General features: G+C 39.7%; 1 protein-coding gene across 1 annotated transcript in view; it reads left to right on the top strand.

The window, feature by feature from the left end:
* Positions 1-16,050, top strand: part of LOC146627797 (voltage-dependent calcium channel subunit alpha-2/delta-1) — an 86,122-nt gene that overhangs the window by 9,753 nt on the left and 60,319 nt on the right. Inside the window, exons 2-3 of the mRNA XM_085359172.1 lie at positions 450-531; positions 757-873. Of these exons, the coding sequence (XP_085215298.1) occupies positions 450-531; positions 757-873 (199 nt within the window). The remainder of the gene's footprint in view (positions 1-449; positions 532-756; positions 874-16,050) is intronic.

The raw sequence follows: 16,050 nt of genomic DNA, 5'->3' as shown, positions 1-16,050 counted from the left end.
ATCAATGGCACCAGCAGGCTGGAAATGATTAAAGCTCTTTGAGGTATAGAAAAGCATGTTGGTCTTAGCTACCGCCCACCTCCTGCCTGTCCACTCACATCACTGTCACTAGTCACAACAATAGCTGGCACTTATCTGATTGGTTGACTTCATGTTTGAACTCTCTGAAAGCAATTGTATTAGTTGACATGCAGTGACACAAGCTTTATTAGATGACATTGTGTTTGTTTCTGGTGATCTGGGTTTGATTGGTTGACATTTTGCCCGACCCACAAGAGTGATTCTCTTTGACCTTGTTTGTTTTTGCATCAAGTGACTTGGTTGGTCTTTTCAGATGATTGATATACGGTAGATTGAAAGACAGTTTAACTGAAATGCATGCAACGTCTCTTCTAAACTGGTTATATCTGAGCTACAGGATTGGTTGTGTGCATTTCTTTGCCCCATAGGATTAAAGAATGGGTTGATCAGATGCAGAAAGAGCTTGTTACCCTGGCAGACACAGCCGCAGCTGGGAAGAGCCTCACTCAGGTATAAACACCGGAATATACACAGACATGCATAAAATCTGAGCATAATCCTATTCCTTTCTTAAAATTTAAGTCAACCCCTTGTATATTTTCCCCTAAATGTTTAAACTCTTAATTTCCTGTGAAAATTATATTTAGTTTTAACAATAATTTAAACAAATGAATGTGTGTACAAAAAGTCTTTTTTGTATTAAAACAGCAATTACATTTGTCTTTCTCCATGTAGATTTTTCTGAGTAACCAGCACCTCTACACTGTGGAGCAAAACGATGCGGAGGAGCTAGTGGCCAGAGCAGCCAGGAACATAGAGCAGCTGCTACACAAGAGGTCTGCTGCCTTGGAGGTAAAATTCACTCCTCTCAAAGGAACCAACTGTCAGTTTGCAATTTGTTTGTAGCTTTTGATGCTGCACAGGACAAACTCTTCAAGTGCCATGACAGCGACCAGTTTTCCATCTGTTCTTCTCTAAGACTCCACCATGGATATTAAATAATCAGAGTGTGATTGTAAAAACCTAAAGATAAACTGGAGCACATTAGGTTTTGGTGACACAGGGATGTTTGTGGTATTTAGTCATTGTAAAAGTAATACAATACAAATAACAGCAGATGAACCGATTTGTCATTCAAGTGAAAATCACATCAGGAATTCACTTTGGGTACATTTAATTCATTGCAGACCAGGGATGAAAACTGCCAACACGGATAAAAGCAATTTGAAAAAGATGATAAAAAATTAAGTTGTTTTTATGTTTGATTTGTCTTGAACAAGCACGACACCCTGTGCTATGTGTAGATTTTGTGACAGTCCCAAAACTAAAAGCAATGAGATACAAAAGCCTTCTGTTTTCTGAGCTGCATCTGTCACAGACAAACTTGCAAAGTCATGATCATGTGTTATTAAAGGCAACAAAAAAGTTAAAGAAAATTCAGTCTCTATATAGCATACAAATTTAATAAAGGTAGCTGAATTATGTTTATTGATGCATATACTGTATGCATCTGACTGGAGATTTAAATCTTCACATACATTGATCTACATCCACATACAGTAAAACGAAGTTTAGTTGAATATCCAACAATCACACCTACCAGCACAGCAGTTGTAAATGGGGAGAAACTATATTTTTATGCCAAACTGAATGATTGCTTTTCCTTAAGTAGGACACAACATATAACTGTAACAGCATTATTGTGTAAAGCATGAATAGTTAAGTTGAGTAATTCACAAGTTATTGCCCAAAACGTAACACATAATTCTGCATTAACACCACCATCTGCGCATTATCTATTTGTTTGCATATTTTTCTGGCTTAGTTTTCCAAATGTGGTTGTTTTTTATTTGGTTGAAGTCCAAAGCCTTTAAATAGAGTATCATTCAAAACATTTTTAGAGTGGTTTAGTAACAGGATCTTCTAGTTGTTTTAAAGTACACAACTACCCAACAGTTGTTCAGAACAACCTTTAGGAGGTCTGTATTAGGGGTGCAACGATACACAAAATTCACGGTTCGGTTCGGTTCGATACTTTGGTGTCACGGTTCGATATTTTTTCGATACAAAAAAAATGTTCATGCATTTTTAATTTGTCATTTATTAAAATTATAAATATATATTTTAACTCAAAAGTACAGTTTTTAAATTTAACCCTAACCCTTGTGCGTGTTTTTTATTTTGACAGCGAATGCGCACCTGCGGACCACTTATGTGCAGCCCTGGTTATTTAGCTCATCATATCGCAGCCACAGAAATTATTTTGTCCATGAAACCATAAAGCTGCACTTTCTTTTTGCCTTATTGTCTGATTTGTCATAACTTCTCCGTTTTGTGGTAAGCTTTTCTTTGGCTGTCACTTCTTCACCCTGACCTGTCTTATTTGGCTCAGCAGAACTGAAATGCTTTTACACATGCACTCACATAAGCTCAGCGATTCTCTGCGCGATCAACCTCTCACATGTTTAAGCTTGCTGCGGGAGATTTCACTTGTCATGTTTGCATAGTAAGCTAACGATTAATAAGACGATGTCAGAGGAATTGGTGCACAAATTATCATCACTCACAGATCAGTGCTGTCGCTCTCTATACACAGTTCGCACGATTGCAAAGTGAAAGCAAAAAAACAAGCGCAAATTCAAACGCGACTTCAATATGTCACATATTGACAGTGGCTCACCGATGCCAATGACATAATTACCCAGCTACATTTCTGAAAGAATGCAAAAGCATTGACATATATTTTTCCTACAATAGCCCGACGGGCAGGGAAGAGATCGCTGATGAAAAAATCGCTAGCTCCGGGACGTCGGGCTAGCAATATTGCAAGCCCTGTATCTGATTGAGGAATCACTCATCTTTGGAAAAGAGAGTTTATTACAGAGAAATGTCTCTTTCCAAAATAAAAGCTATACTATCCGCTTCTTCTGGGCTATATTCTCAGCAGCATAAGGAGAATCATGTGCTAACAGCTGTCTAAATGACTCGGCTAAAGTTAGTAGCATGCTTGCTTTTTTTTGTCTGCTTCCACTTGTCTTTGCACTAGGATGATGTTGGCGTAAATGTGCAGTCATATTCGTTGTGTTCCCACTAGTGCTTTCAGGTTAATCTCGTTGAAATGACCTTAACGCCACAACACGGCAAATCTCCGTTAACGAGCTACCGCCGATCGCTCCGTGCATGGGGCTAGACGGCCAACACGTTAACGAGCTAACTGCGCTAACACACTAGTTCACACCAATGTAATTGAGCATTGCATGGCACATCCAACATACTGTTTTACTTTAGTCCATGACTCGCTTACCTTCAGGGTCATGCGTCACATGAAAACCAAAATAATTCCAAACGCCAGATCTGAATGAGGTTCAATTTGCCTGTTGCAAGGAGAGCTTAACTTCTGTCTCGCTAGCTTGCCCTGCGCTCTTCCTTCTGACTATGCTGTCTGTGTTGAGCGCTCAGTGGATCTGCGCTCGGCAGTGCAGCCTAGGCGGAGTAGTCGAACACAGATTCACTGAGCGCTCAACACAGACAGCATCGTCAGAAGGAAAATTGATAAAATAAATTACAAATGTTGTATTGTTCGATACATATGCGTACCGAACCGAAAGCACTGTATCGAACGGTTCAATATCGATACGAATATCGTTGCACCCCTAGTCTGTATGTTATCACAGTCTAAACCTGAGGAGTGCGTATTACTTTTGATGGACATTTTATAGCCAACTAATGTTTCTGTTATAAAGGTATGTGTGTGTGACGATTTATAAATCTAATTTGGCTCCATAGTAGAGGATAGATGCTGTATGCTAAAGGAACAGTGGGTGAAGCATATACTTAAAAGAGTAGAAAGCACGGACTGAGATCTTTCTTCTTTTGGACTGAATGTGATAATGAGAGCCTCGACCCTCGGGATGTTCTCCCCCCCAATTTCTTTCTTTCTTTTTTAGGGCAGAGATTCTCATCTCCACTAGGAGTCTGAATAGCAAATTGCCTTTTTAAGGCCTTGCAGTTGTTGTCTAATTAGTAATGGAAAGGGAGTGTTTATGAATGTCCATAAACATGTGTCCTGCCAAGTGTCTGTCTTTTGTTTGTTAAGTAAAGCCACTCATGTTCTTATCAATTTTCCGAGTGCTGGTGCCACAATTTGCATCAGCAGCAAAGTGAATATTGGCTCTACTGCATGGAAAAGCAGTAGAAGAGAGAAATGGCTGCAATACTGGGCAATGTTACGGTGTATTTTCTATGTGAAAAGTTCATAAGGGTAGGTGGTGGGTGGGACGTCAACTTTATGTTGACAGTTGATCCAACCTCCACACATCGATCACGTCTCACTCTTTATTATGCCTCATCTTCTTTTATGAGTAACCTCAAGGCACACTGATATTGGATTCTCTGTCATGAGATGTATAGATGAGAAGATAAATGATAAATGCATGCTGGGAAAGAGGCAGGTCCACATGAAAATAATGGCTATGTGGATTGATGGACAGATAGACAGTGAGCAAAGGATCATAGTGAGAGCAGCTGAGGAAATAAAGAAGGCTTTTAGCGAATAGTGCGATTGGTTTCCCTTTTGGGTATAGTCTTTCTAATACTTGCAGACCGCATACAGTAGGAGTGAGAATAAACACCAGCAAACTCAAACCAGAAGATAGTATACAGGAAGCAAACTGTCCCACTAGATTTCAGTTGTGCTTTGAGATTTTTGCTGACCAATCTTCTAAGTCAAAGGAGGGCTTTTTGCTCTAAACTTTATTAGGCAAAATGCAGGAAGCGAATCTTCATTGCAACTGGGACTTCCTTTTTTGCTCAGTGCTTTTGATATGAGGTTGGAAGTGACTCGCAATGTCAATATAATTGGAGATTGCCCAAGGCACTCAAGCCATTTTCACTTACTTGACAAGTGCTTTCAAACTTGCATCCTCCCGTTGGCTTTCGTCTTTCTCTTTCTTGTGTCTTGTCTGTCTCTCTTTATCTGATATCTAACTCCGTGTGATGGATGACCTTCCAAAGGCTGCAGCTTACCTAGCCACAGGTGTGTGAAATAAGTGTCCATTTATGTGTGCCTATTCATGCTTTCATAAATAAGTGTGAGGCAGAATGTAGCATGCATTATTAATATGTACTTGGCTGCACACTGCTAGGAGAGATCACTTTATCAAAGGTTTTACAATGGATACTGTGGCTCGAAGCCCAGTGGGGAACACTCACACATTTAAACATGGAAACATTCACCGTTTGGACTGTCCACCTGCCCACTCACTGATCCACCCACTATACATCATTTGCTACATAAAAAACTCAATAGGGGATATTGGCAGACAGTTGTTTGATAGAGCTTAGGCACTGAAATGTAGCCACCTACACACGCATGAGCCAAAGGGCCAAAGTACCAAAAACTCCTCTATAAATTTATAATAAATTCTAATGAATGCATATTTGTATCTTTAAATTCAGACCACTTACTGTTGATTTCCATCTTATTTTTATTCTTGTTACTTTTATTATTATTATTATAATACAGAGAGCATAGTCCATATGCTTAAACAGATTTCCATTATAATGGATTTATCTCAACCAAGAAAATTCTTGCCTCTTACGCTGAATAAATGGCTATCACACCTTCATAAAAAACAGTATGAAGCTGTGAAAGGGTCATTAGAGTAAATAATTCTGCTTAGGGTGATATCATAATGAAAATCTTGATGTCAAATACGCTTGACCACTCGGCAAAACTGTGTGAGACTCTCCTGGCTTGAGTCAACACATCTTGGAGAGATGAGTTGATTCACAACACATCTCTCCTTCCTACATATTCAGCTTGTTATCTGTTTCCCTGAATGCCTAAGTACACTGTAATTAAAGGCTCAATTATTGATACAGCTAAACTTGTGCTACAAAAGATAAACTAAATAAACACTGAAGAAAGACACTGATGCATGCTCACACATCAAACTCCCTCTTTAGTATACCTACTGCCCACACAAGTGCCCTGTGATTGTGTGGGGTCCCACAGTTTTTTTTGGACGTCCATTTGAGGTTTGCTTCATTGATAACATCACTTGAACTGAATGTAACATAAAGCAGATGTTGAGTTTTGGTGTTGCAGGCTGAGTTATCACTCTAAATAATATACTAGCATATTTTTAGACACTTGCTCTTTGAATGGGTTGTTCCCTACATCCAGAAACCACATATCAGCCGCAGTTATTTGTTTTTACTTGAACAGTCTGCATGGGGTAAATGTGTATGTCTACAGTACTGTATGTGTGTGTCTGCACAATTCCTCTTTTCTCCTGAGGTGAAGGGCTCTATCCAGTGACTAATGAGCCACTCCACAGCATTACTTAGAGTAATCCCTCAGCCTGCAGCACACAAAAAAGGAAAGAAAGTCTACAGGACACAGGTGGTGGTGTGTGAGACTCTGCGCTGTAAAATGGGGTGTGTTGGTACATGGATATTTGCAGATTAATGTGTCTTTGCTAAATAATCTTAATTTTACAATGTTGGCAACATGATCATGGAACTCTCTTACAGAATAGCATTTAGCAGTAAGTTGATAAAATACTTAATTTTTTAAATATTTATTTTATTATTTCGATTTAATGCAGTCTACAGACGGATACAAGAAAATCAAAAAGCCACAGTTTGTGGCACATACACTACTTGCTGGCCTTTTAAGGCTAAATGAAATAGAAATAACAAGAAGGAACAGAAGGAGCACTGTCAAGCCCTACAATGTGAGCTCTAGTAGGCTACTCATGTGCATGTTTCTGACCAAACTGTCAAAATCAGACTCATTGAAGGTGGTATGAGGAGCCAGCATCCTTTAATGGGACCTGTGCTCATGCAGCTCGATTGGCATGCTAGATAATATTAAAGCTTGTAGGTCCACCACTGGTCGCAGTTGCTTTTGCAGATGATAGTGCAGGCATTGCAACGTTTGCCACCACATCTCCAGACTCTTTCATGCCTGTGACATGTGCTCAGTGTGAACCTCCGCTCATGAAGAGAAAGATAAGAAACAAACCAGAGGAAGAATCAGTCATGTCTGTGACCACCACCTGCAAAACCATTCCACTTTTGGGGCTGTCTTGTTGTTGTCTTTGCAGTGCAACTGTTGTCACTCTGCATCAGATTAATTCACAATGGTTTTATGCTTTCCAACTGGAAAGATTTTAAAAAGATCTCTGAATTTTAACTGAGTTTGTGTTACACTGAAATGATCAAGTGTTCACTTGTTTTTTTACCAGTGTTAGCTAGCTGCTAACTAGCAGCTTATGTGTAAAACTCATCTTAATAAAAAAGAAAAAGAAAATCCTGATTTTGAGGCCCAGTCGATGTGATCTAATACATTGATTAAAACTTTGCTGTTAGAATTTCCTAACACGATTAGCCCACTGTCTTTAATTATATACCTTGTTGGATATGCTAGCTGGTACAAAGTTTTTGTCTTGGTTATTTGACTGTCAGACTGACCAAAATACAAGCAAATCAATGACTCATTGACTACTTTGACATTCTGTAACTTTATCTATAGTAGACATAGAATAAACAGTAAAGTGGTAAAAATATTATATTTTTCAGGTAGTCTCCACTACCAAAAACGTGGTATTAGGTAAATCTGGATTGTGCAAGAGTTGGCAGTTCGTCTTGTAATCGGAAGGTTGCCGGTTTGAGCTCCAGCTCTGACAGTCTGGGTCGTTCTGTCCTTGGGCAAGACACTTCACCAGTTGCCTACTGGTGGTGGTCAGAGGGCCCAGTGGCTCCAGTGTCCGGTCGCCTCGCCTCTGTCAGTGCGCCCCAGGTCAGCTGTGGCTACAGTGTAGCTTGCCATCACCAGTGTGTGAATGTGTGTGTGAATGGGTGAATGACTGAATGTAGTGTAAAGCACTTTGGGGTCCTTAGGGACGAAGTAAAGCGCTATACAAGCCATTTACCATTTTTCAGTGATTACTTCACTTAAAAGAGGGAAACAAATGCAAAGTATGGTTCAAGACAAACAACACAATATCATAACATTGGAGTGCTATTTTTATATATTTATACATATTTATATATTTTACGTATTAAGCATATACGGAGGAAAGAAATGTCCCAGCTGTCTTTCAGACATTTCCCTATAATGTAAGCATGATATGGTAATGAAAACATTTAGATTACAATCATATCAATAATGAAAAAAAATCATAGTCATATCTATAAAAGTGTCATTCTCAAGATTTCCAGGGTAATGCTGCAAAGTTCAGTTATCCAGTTCCCTCTGTTTAGAGATGTGTGTTAAGTGTTTAATGTGGTATTTGTAGATCTCTTTAATGGAGTCTTTGTACCCCAGGTGTTGGACCATATTTTTATTAATCTGCTGCCTGCTGTCACAATGTTAGAATAATGAGCAGAAGACGCATTTATGTGTTTGTGTGTGTGTGTGTGTGTGTGTGTGTGTGTGTGTGTGTGTGTGTGTGTGTGTGTGTGTGTGTGTGTGTACCAGTGTACAGCAATGAGTAGTAGCTATGACACGATCAGAGATATTCTAGTCTCCAGAACAGATGTTACTCTACATCCCATCACAACTGTGCGCTGATCATACTGTATTAAGCAGGTAAACGGTGTTTTTGTGTGTGTGTGTGTGTGTGTGTGTGTGTGTGTGTGTGTGTGTGTGTGTGTGTGTGTGTGTGTGTGTATGTGTGTGTATGTGTGTGTCTTTTTCTGTGAGCATACATTTATATTTATTGTTTGTGTGATAATGAAAAGAGAAGGGGGGGAGGACTGCAAATAGGAAATTCTAACTAGACTTCTAGTAGGCCAGGGACAATAGCCTAATACGCTAATCAAGATGAAATCCAAACTGTGTTAGTGGATTACAAAATGTATTAAAGCCTTTTGTGATTGCTCCCACAGTTGATTTTTTCACACCAAGCTGCTTGCCTATTGTAGATTCACTCTTCCCAGTCTGGTGCAGGTCTACAATACTTTTCCTGGTGTCCTTCGAAAGCTCTTTGGTCTTGGCCATGGCGGAGTTTGGGGTCTGACTGTTTGAGGCTGTGGACAGGTGTCTTTTATACAGATGATGAGTTCAAACAGGTGCCATTCATACAGGTAACGAGTGGGGACAGAAAAGCTTCTTACAGAAGACGTTACAGGTCTGTGAGAGCCAGAGATTTTCCTTGTTTGAGGTGACCAAATACTTATTTTCTACCCTGATTTACGAATAAATTCTTTACAAATCCTACCATGTGAATTCATGGATTTTTTTTTCACATTCTGTCTCTCACAGTTGAAGTGTACCTCTGGTGCAAATTACTGACCTCTGTCATCATTTTAAGTGGGGGAACTTGCACAATCGGTGGCTGACTAAATACTTTTTTGCCCCACTGTATATATATATATATGTATAGATCTTAACAGTAAGTAGGGATGGGTATCGTTTAGGTTTTATCCGATACCAGTACCAAACCGGTACTTCTGAAACGGTGCCGGTGCTTAAACGGTGCTCAAACCGGTGCTAAAAGAATGGAGAACACAAAATTGGTCCAAAAACCTCTCATGTTCAGCTGTTTTTCTTATAAAAAGATAACAACGTTAGCCTTTTCTGCAGCTATAGGGGATTTATGGTATCAGTCTTGGCTGGAAGCAGTGCTTAAACAATGGAAAAAACACAAACTTTGTCCAAAAATATTTAACTGTTTTCCACTTTTTCTTTGGTCATTTTAGCCTTTTTTGCCAGGGTGAAGGGAGCATCTGCCATCAAACAAGAAGACAGCCGCATGTAACTACGATGGTGTTTGCTAGTTCACCTTACATGCATTAATGTAATAACGCGGTTAGCGTACTCAACGTAAATTACACACGAACAACATTAAGCTACTCATGCAGAGAAGCTGCTGCTGCTGCCATCATCATCCCTCATCATTTCTGCTACACTGGCAGGGCAAGGGGCCAGGACTCTCCTCTTCGGGTTTTTGGGGGATGTTGCTAACTCCGGGTCCAATAACAGGCAACCCACCTGCAGTAGATGTGCATGGTGTGAGGTCTCGCAACAAGCTATCAAATACGGCGCATTTCTCGGCTTTTAACAAAATGCTATATGTCGCCAGGTGTTTTATCAGATTCGAGGTGTTACCTCCTTTGCACAGTATCACCTTAAAGCACTTGTTGCAGGCTGCTGAGTTTGCATCTTTTGCTGTGAAGTACAGCCAGAGTTTTGACCACTTCGCCTTGGGCATTTTTAATCTGTAGCTCTGCTCTAAAACAACCTACATACCTGGGCCCGCCTACTATCCTTGGAAACGTAAAATGATTGGCTAGAATCTAAAGTGTATGACATATCAGGAAGAAAAAGCACCGAAATAAAGCACCGAAATGTGCGCTGCTTTTTGGTCTGGTTACTACCGTTTATGTCAGAACCGGTGCCATAATGGCACTGGATACCAGTACCCATCCCTAATAGTAAGCATACAGTAAGCACACCTAAATCTACAGTCTCTCCGTGTCAGAAATTCTATATTATAAGATAAAGCACATGCAATAACAGAGAGAAAACCCCAACAATTAGACACCCAATAGGAGTTTTTGATTGGTGACAGTGGGAAAGAAAAACTCCCTTTTAGACTTCAGGTAGAAGCCATCTGCCATGATTGGTTAGGGGTGAGGGGAGAGAGACAGGACAAAGTACACACTGTGGAAGAGAGCCATTCTTGTTGTGAAGTGGTAAGCATGCAAGGTTTCTTTAGATCAGAGTGTTTGTAAATCATAATAACAATTTGAGGTTGTACGAGAGGCTTTCAGGGGGACCGTCCAAACAGTTGTGACTGCATATCTTTGAACACAGCTGATATACTACAAGAACATGGCATTCTCCAAGTGTACTGGAAAGAAGTATATTAATACCAATTATCCATCCATGGTGTCCACATAGGGGATATAGCTACACTTAGCAATAGATCTCTGAGATACATGCATGACAACAAAAAAGCCAAAATACTAAATGGAATGGGGAGCAGGTGTACATTTACTGTTCCTATCAGCAAGGCTCTCCCATGGGTTCTCGCAGCTGCAGATACCTCAGGTCTGTCACTCTGTCTCATGCTTTCTTCCTCCTTTTACTATCTCACCTTCTTCTCTGTGGATACTTCCATCCCTCCCACCTTTTCTGTCAACTCTCTGTTCCAGTACACCCAGTGCTGTCTCCTCTTTGTTCAAATCCTGGCCTTTTGTCACAGTTCTCTGTCAAACTGATATTTAAAATCAACCTTTTAGCTATCTCCTCTGACATCTCTCACTGCTTTATCACTCACTCTATTCTTCTGCCATCTGTCTCTTCTTTCTCCATGCAGCTTTCATTTTAAACTACTACTGTCCTGTCTGTCTGTCCTTTGCCCTGCTCTCCATGTCTTGCCATGATATGAATTCATTTATTTTCTTACTCTTTTTGTTCTCCTTTATGTATATTCCTGCATATATGTAAAGTATTTATTTATTAGACACGGATGAAGGTGTTTTTGTTTGTCCTTTTCCAAACACGGAAACCATCCCGTTGCTCAGTAAATCATCCATAAGCCACCCAGCTATATGTTTTCCTCATTCCAGTGTTCATTCTGATGAGCTTTGTTTTAATGAGTTTACTTTGAAGGCAGTGATCATGCTGAGTCAGAGTATTGTTTTTTTTCCTCTCTCTAGACTGTCCTTTCTGCTAATACATCTGCTCGTTAATTATGTCCTTCCCTCTTCCCTTTTCAGAGTCATCTCTTTCTTTTCTATTATTTCTTTTTTCACACCTCCCCCATTTTTACTTTTTTTACCATCCATTTGAGACGGAGCTCATTATGGCAAGTAAAAAACACGATGTCTGGACACATCAGAACTGAGAAAGAGTAAGATAAGAGCGAATGTGGGTGTTAATGATCATTTAGACTGTTACTACTCTTGTAAGTATTGCTTTGTTGTCTGTGGGAGTTGGGCAGTGTGCACTGAACAGCCTATTGATTTCAGTGTCTGGAGCCTTTAGACACACATAAACACACACACACACACATATACACAGGGTGTCTGGGATGCTCTGTGAGGTTTAGCAGAGCCTGTCTCATCTTCTCTGTCTATCCTTTAAGCTGTGCTCTGCTTTCTCACTAAATGCATGGTGGGCTGCTGGGCGGCCCTGGCAGAATGACAACTAAGAGTGGTGAGAGCAGGGCAGAAATATCTCTCTGTGGGACTAGTAGGACTACCTAGCACTCAGGTCAGCTCTCAACGGCAGTAGAACAATGATCCTATACATCAGTGAGTATGAGTAGTTAAAAGCTGTATCTGCCCTATTTGGCTCTTAGAATATTAATCTGCACAGCAGTTGTTAGAGTCATCATGAGGTCATTTTTATGTTCATCTGAGAAAAAAGATAGAGCTCACTACTAACTAGCTTCAGTTGCGCTGCCTGTAGGTTTTATTGAACATTTTTGTCATAGACTGCATTATTCTTGAGAACTCTCTCTTGTTCCCCCTGTTCTCCCTGAAATCTCTAAACCGCCTCGTCCCCCAGAGAACACGACCCAACTTCAATGCCACGTTGAATGAAATGTAACTCGGTTTTTAGGTATATTTAGATGTCTTTTAAACTTTTAACCAGTAAAAATTTTTATCAGTACGAGTCTGAAAACAACTTCTCTTCCCAAGAATCATATACCCAATTCTCACTCTCCTGGTACCCATGCTACGCTCTGCTGCCAATTGCAGAGGAGTGATAGTTCTTCTCAGGTCTCCAGTGGTCATGAACTGAAAGAGTGAGCTCATCATGGTGTCCAACTTTCACAATTAGTGAAAGTGAGACTAAAAAACCATTAGGTTGGGCGTTTTGCAGAGTGTAATCCATTATAGTGCAAATTTGTGCATTTTAGTGGAGTAACAGTGGCTTCTAATCAATTGGCAGAGACAGCAGTTTTCAGCAGCTCTAATGAACTGTTGTGCTCATTCAGAGAGTTTAGCTGCCACTCACTGAGTAGCCTCTTCAAATCTAGATCCCTCAGTGCAAAGCACATTTGATTATGTTGTTGCTTTCTTTGGCTAGACTGATAACCTTTGTATGTGTTTGACATAAAAAAGAGAGAAAGAGAGAGAGGGATGCAAGCAAAATAGAAGGGTAATTAGGTATCTTTCCTCGCACACTCATTCTCACCCTCCCCCATATCTCCCAGGGGGTAGTGGAGACTCGTCAAAGCCCTGTCATGAATTTTTAACATGCCTGTTGGTCTCTTAGGAAGCGTGTGTAGATGTGTGGTTTCTGCATGTGCATGTTCATATACAGTCAGGCAAAAAAAGGGATTTTCACATGTGTTTTTTTCACACAAAGTCTTATATAATTCATGAATGTCACACTAATGGCTTAAGTATGATGTACGATGTATCAGGAGTTGAACAGCTGTTGGTTATATGCATGTATCATTTCTGATACAATGTTTTGCTGAAGGAGAAACCCAAGGGAACATATGGATAATGCCTATCCATATGTTTTTAGACTACCTTGATTATGTGTTCCTGTATCTTTTTGCACTGATATTATGCAAGCTTATCATTTTATGAGCAATAGCCTGGTTTTCTGTTTATCTGATGAAGCTCAGTTAGTGCACTTGGGTTGATGTGATGCTACACTGTTGACATTTGACAACTCACAAATCTCGCCAGTAGATCAAAAATGCTCTATTTTTTGCATAGCGTATCTGCTGAAGGCATTTATGTCAAACTTAGCCGAGTCAAGTTTCTTTGATAAGTGATGGTCTCATTTTGGGATCTCCCTGTTGCTAAGCAACATTATCAGGGGCACCAATGTCACACTTATCTGACCTCAAGATGATTTTACAAGTGCATCGGCACAGTTTAGAATCAACTTCAACTGACCGACACATACAGTGGTGTCAAAAAGTGTTTGGCCCCTTCTTGATTTACTAGTGTTTTGCATATTTGTCACACATAATGTTTCAGATCATCAAACTTATTTTGATAAGATAAGTTACAATGATGATTTCATTGATTAAGAGAGAAAAGTTATCCTCGTTCTGTTTGAAAAAGTAATTGCCCTTCTTATTAAAATAATGAATTAATTGCAAAAAACTGCATTTTTTGGGAACCTGAGCTCAGTTTCACCAAACACACTCAGCCCTGACTATTGGCAGACCTGTTGAATCAAAAAATCACTTAAATAGAACCTGTTTTATAAAGTGAAGCAGGCTAAAAGATCTCAAAAAGCAACACATTATGACAGGATCTAAAAAAAAACCCACCTGAAAACAGTAAACAGTTAAGTATGGTAGTTGTAGTGTGATGGTCTAGGGCTGTTCTGCTGCCTCAGGAAATTTAAGACTTGCTGTGGTAAATGGAACCATGAATTCTGCTGTTTACCAAAACATCCTGAAGGAGAATGTCCGGCCACCTGTTTGTGACCTCAAGCTGAAGCACACTTGGGTTCTACAGCCGGACAATGATCCAAAACAGGAAGTCCACCTCTGAATGTCTTAAGAAAAACAAAATAAAAACTTTGGCGTGTCCTGGTCAAAGTCTTCACCTGAATCCGATTGAGATGCTGTGGCATGACCTTAAAAAGCAGACTCATGCCCGAAAACATATAGAAAAACAGGCAATCAGAAAGAGGGCAAAAACTTTTTCACACCACTGTAGAGTCAAAAAGATTCAAAGAACAAGAAATATGAAGCTGGAAATGAGCATAAGTGGCCAACTTTAACATTTTAAAATAGAGTAGAACATGCCGATCTGCAGAGTTAGGCTTCCCTAACCAAACACATGGTTTTAAAAATAGCAATGGTTTCATTACGATGTGGGAATGCTTAAAATAAATAACAAGACACCTCATGTTTGTCTGCATTGTGCAACTGCCAGTTGGACATGTTTTCATTTTACTCCAAAAACTGTAACTTTTAACAGAGCTTTTGATTTAGATATGCAGTTGGAATCACTGACAACATCTAAACGCTTTAGTGATTGGTGGTAGCAGGGAGCAGTGTCTGACTCTGTTTGACTATGATGCTTGCTACCACTAACTGGTAAATACGATTCAGCACTTGATGCATTGTTAGCACATGCAATTTTTATGTACAATGTACATCGGTCACAATGCTTGTAATCATTTCACATTTTTTTCACTGTTTTGGGTTGGTCAGTGTGTACGTGTGTATATAGCTGCAGCAGGGTGTATATTTAGCGGTTGACATCCAGTGCATGGGAGCTAGAGAGAGGTCTGGAACAGAGCCCAGGACTGGAGGCCAAAGGAATGGAACTGTTGATCAAAATGGAACGATTGCCGACAGCAGACACAGGGTCACATAAACATACTCCGTAAAAATACCAATTCAAAATAATATAAGCATCTCATCCAAAGATGTGTCCATCTAGCATGCCTGTTATATATGCTTGCACGAGCCAACAGATGGTTGTCAGACAAAGATGCAGCTATAAAAACAGTTTTTCGTAATCATATAAAAAGATTTGATTCTAACATGATTTAACTTTGGTGTTGTGAAGGAAGATTCTTTGTCCTGCTCTTTGCTTTCATTCCTTATCGCACTTTTGTTCTAACCTCTTACCTTTTCCATTTCTATGGCACTAGTTATGAAACTTGGAACAAGATGTTTTAAAAATTGATGCAGGCCTCGTGGTTAAATTAGTCCACAAATCAAAGTAAAAATGTAGAAATAAGGTATCTATCACTCTGTCCCCTTTTTGAGCCATTTTTTCCCCTTTTGTTAGCACATTTCTCAGTTCTGCCTTCCTTTCCATTAAAAAAAAAAGAATTCAGAAGATGAAATTACACTTTGCTAAATTATAATGTAAGCATCACCTGAATTGTATAGCACAACTGGAAGGTAATATCTCAAGATTTTTCAGTATCAAGACATATATATTACATTTCAACCTTGTGATCTTGGATAGATGTTTATTTCGCTGGATGCACATCAGAACTTGTTTGTTCCCAGATGGAAGACGCATTGTTATTATAGTTTGTACTTGCAAGAAGTAACAAAACAGCACGTA

Source organism: Diplotaxodon limnothrissa, linkage group LG7 (genome assembly GCF_057381915.1).
Source record: "Diplotaxodon limnothrissa isolate DT_005_m linkage group LG7, D_limnothrissa_male_GT1.1, whole genome shotgun sequence".
In the NCBI taxonomy this organism is placed as follows: domain Eukaryota; kingdom Metazoa; phylum Chordata; class Actinopteri; order Cichliformes; family Cichlidae; genus Diplotaxodon; species Diplotaxodon limnothrissa.
This window is presented reverse-complemented; position numbering and strand designations above follow the sequence as displayed.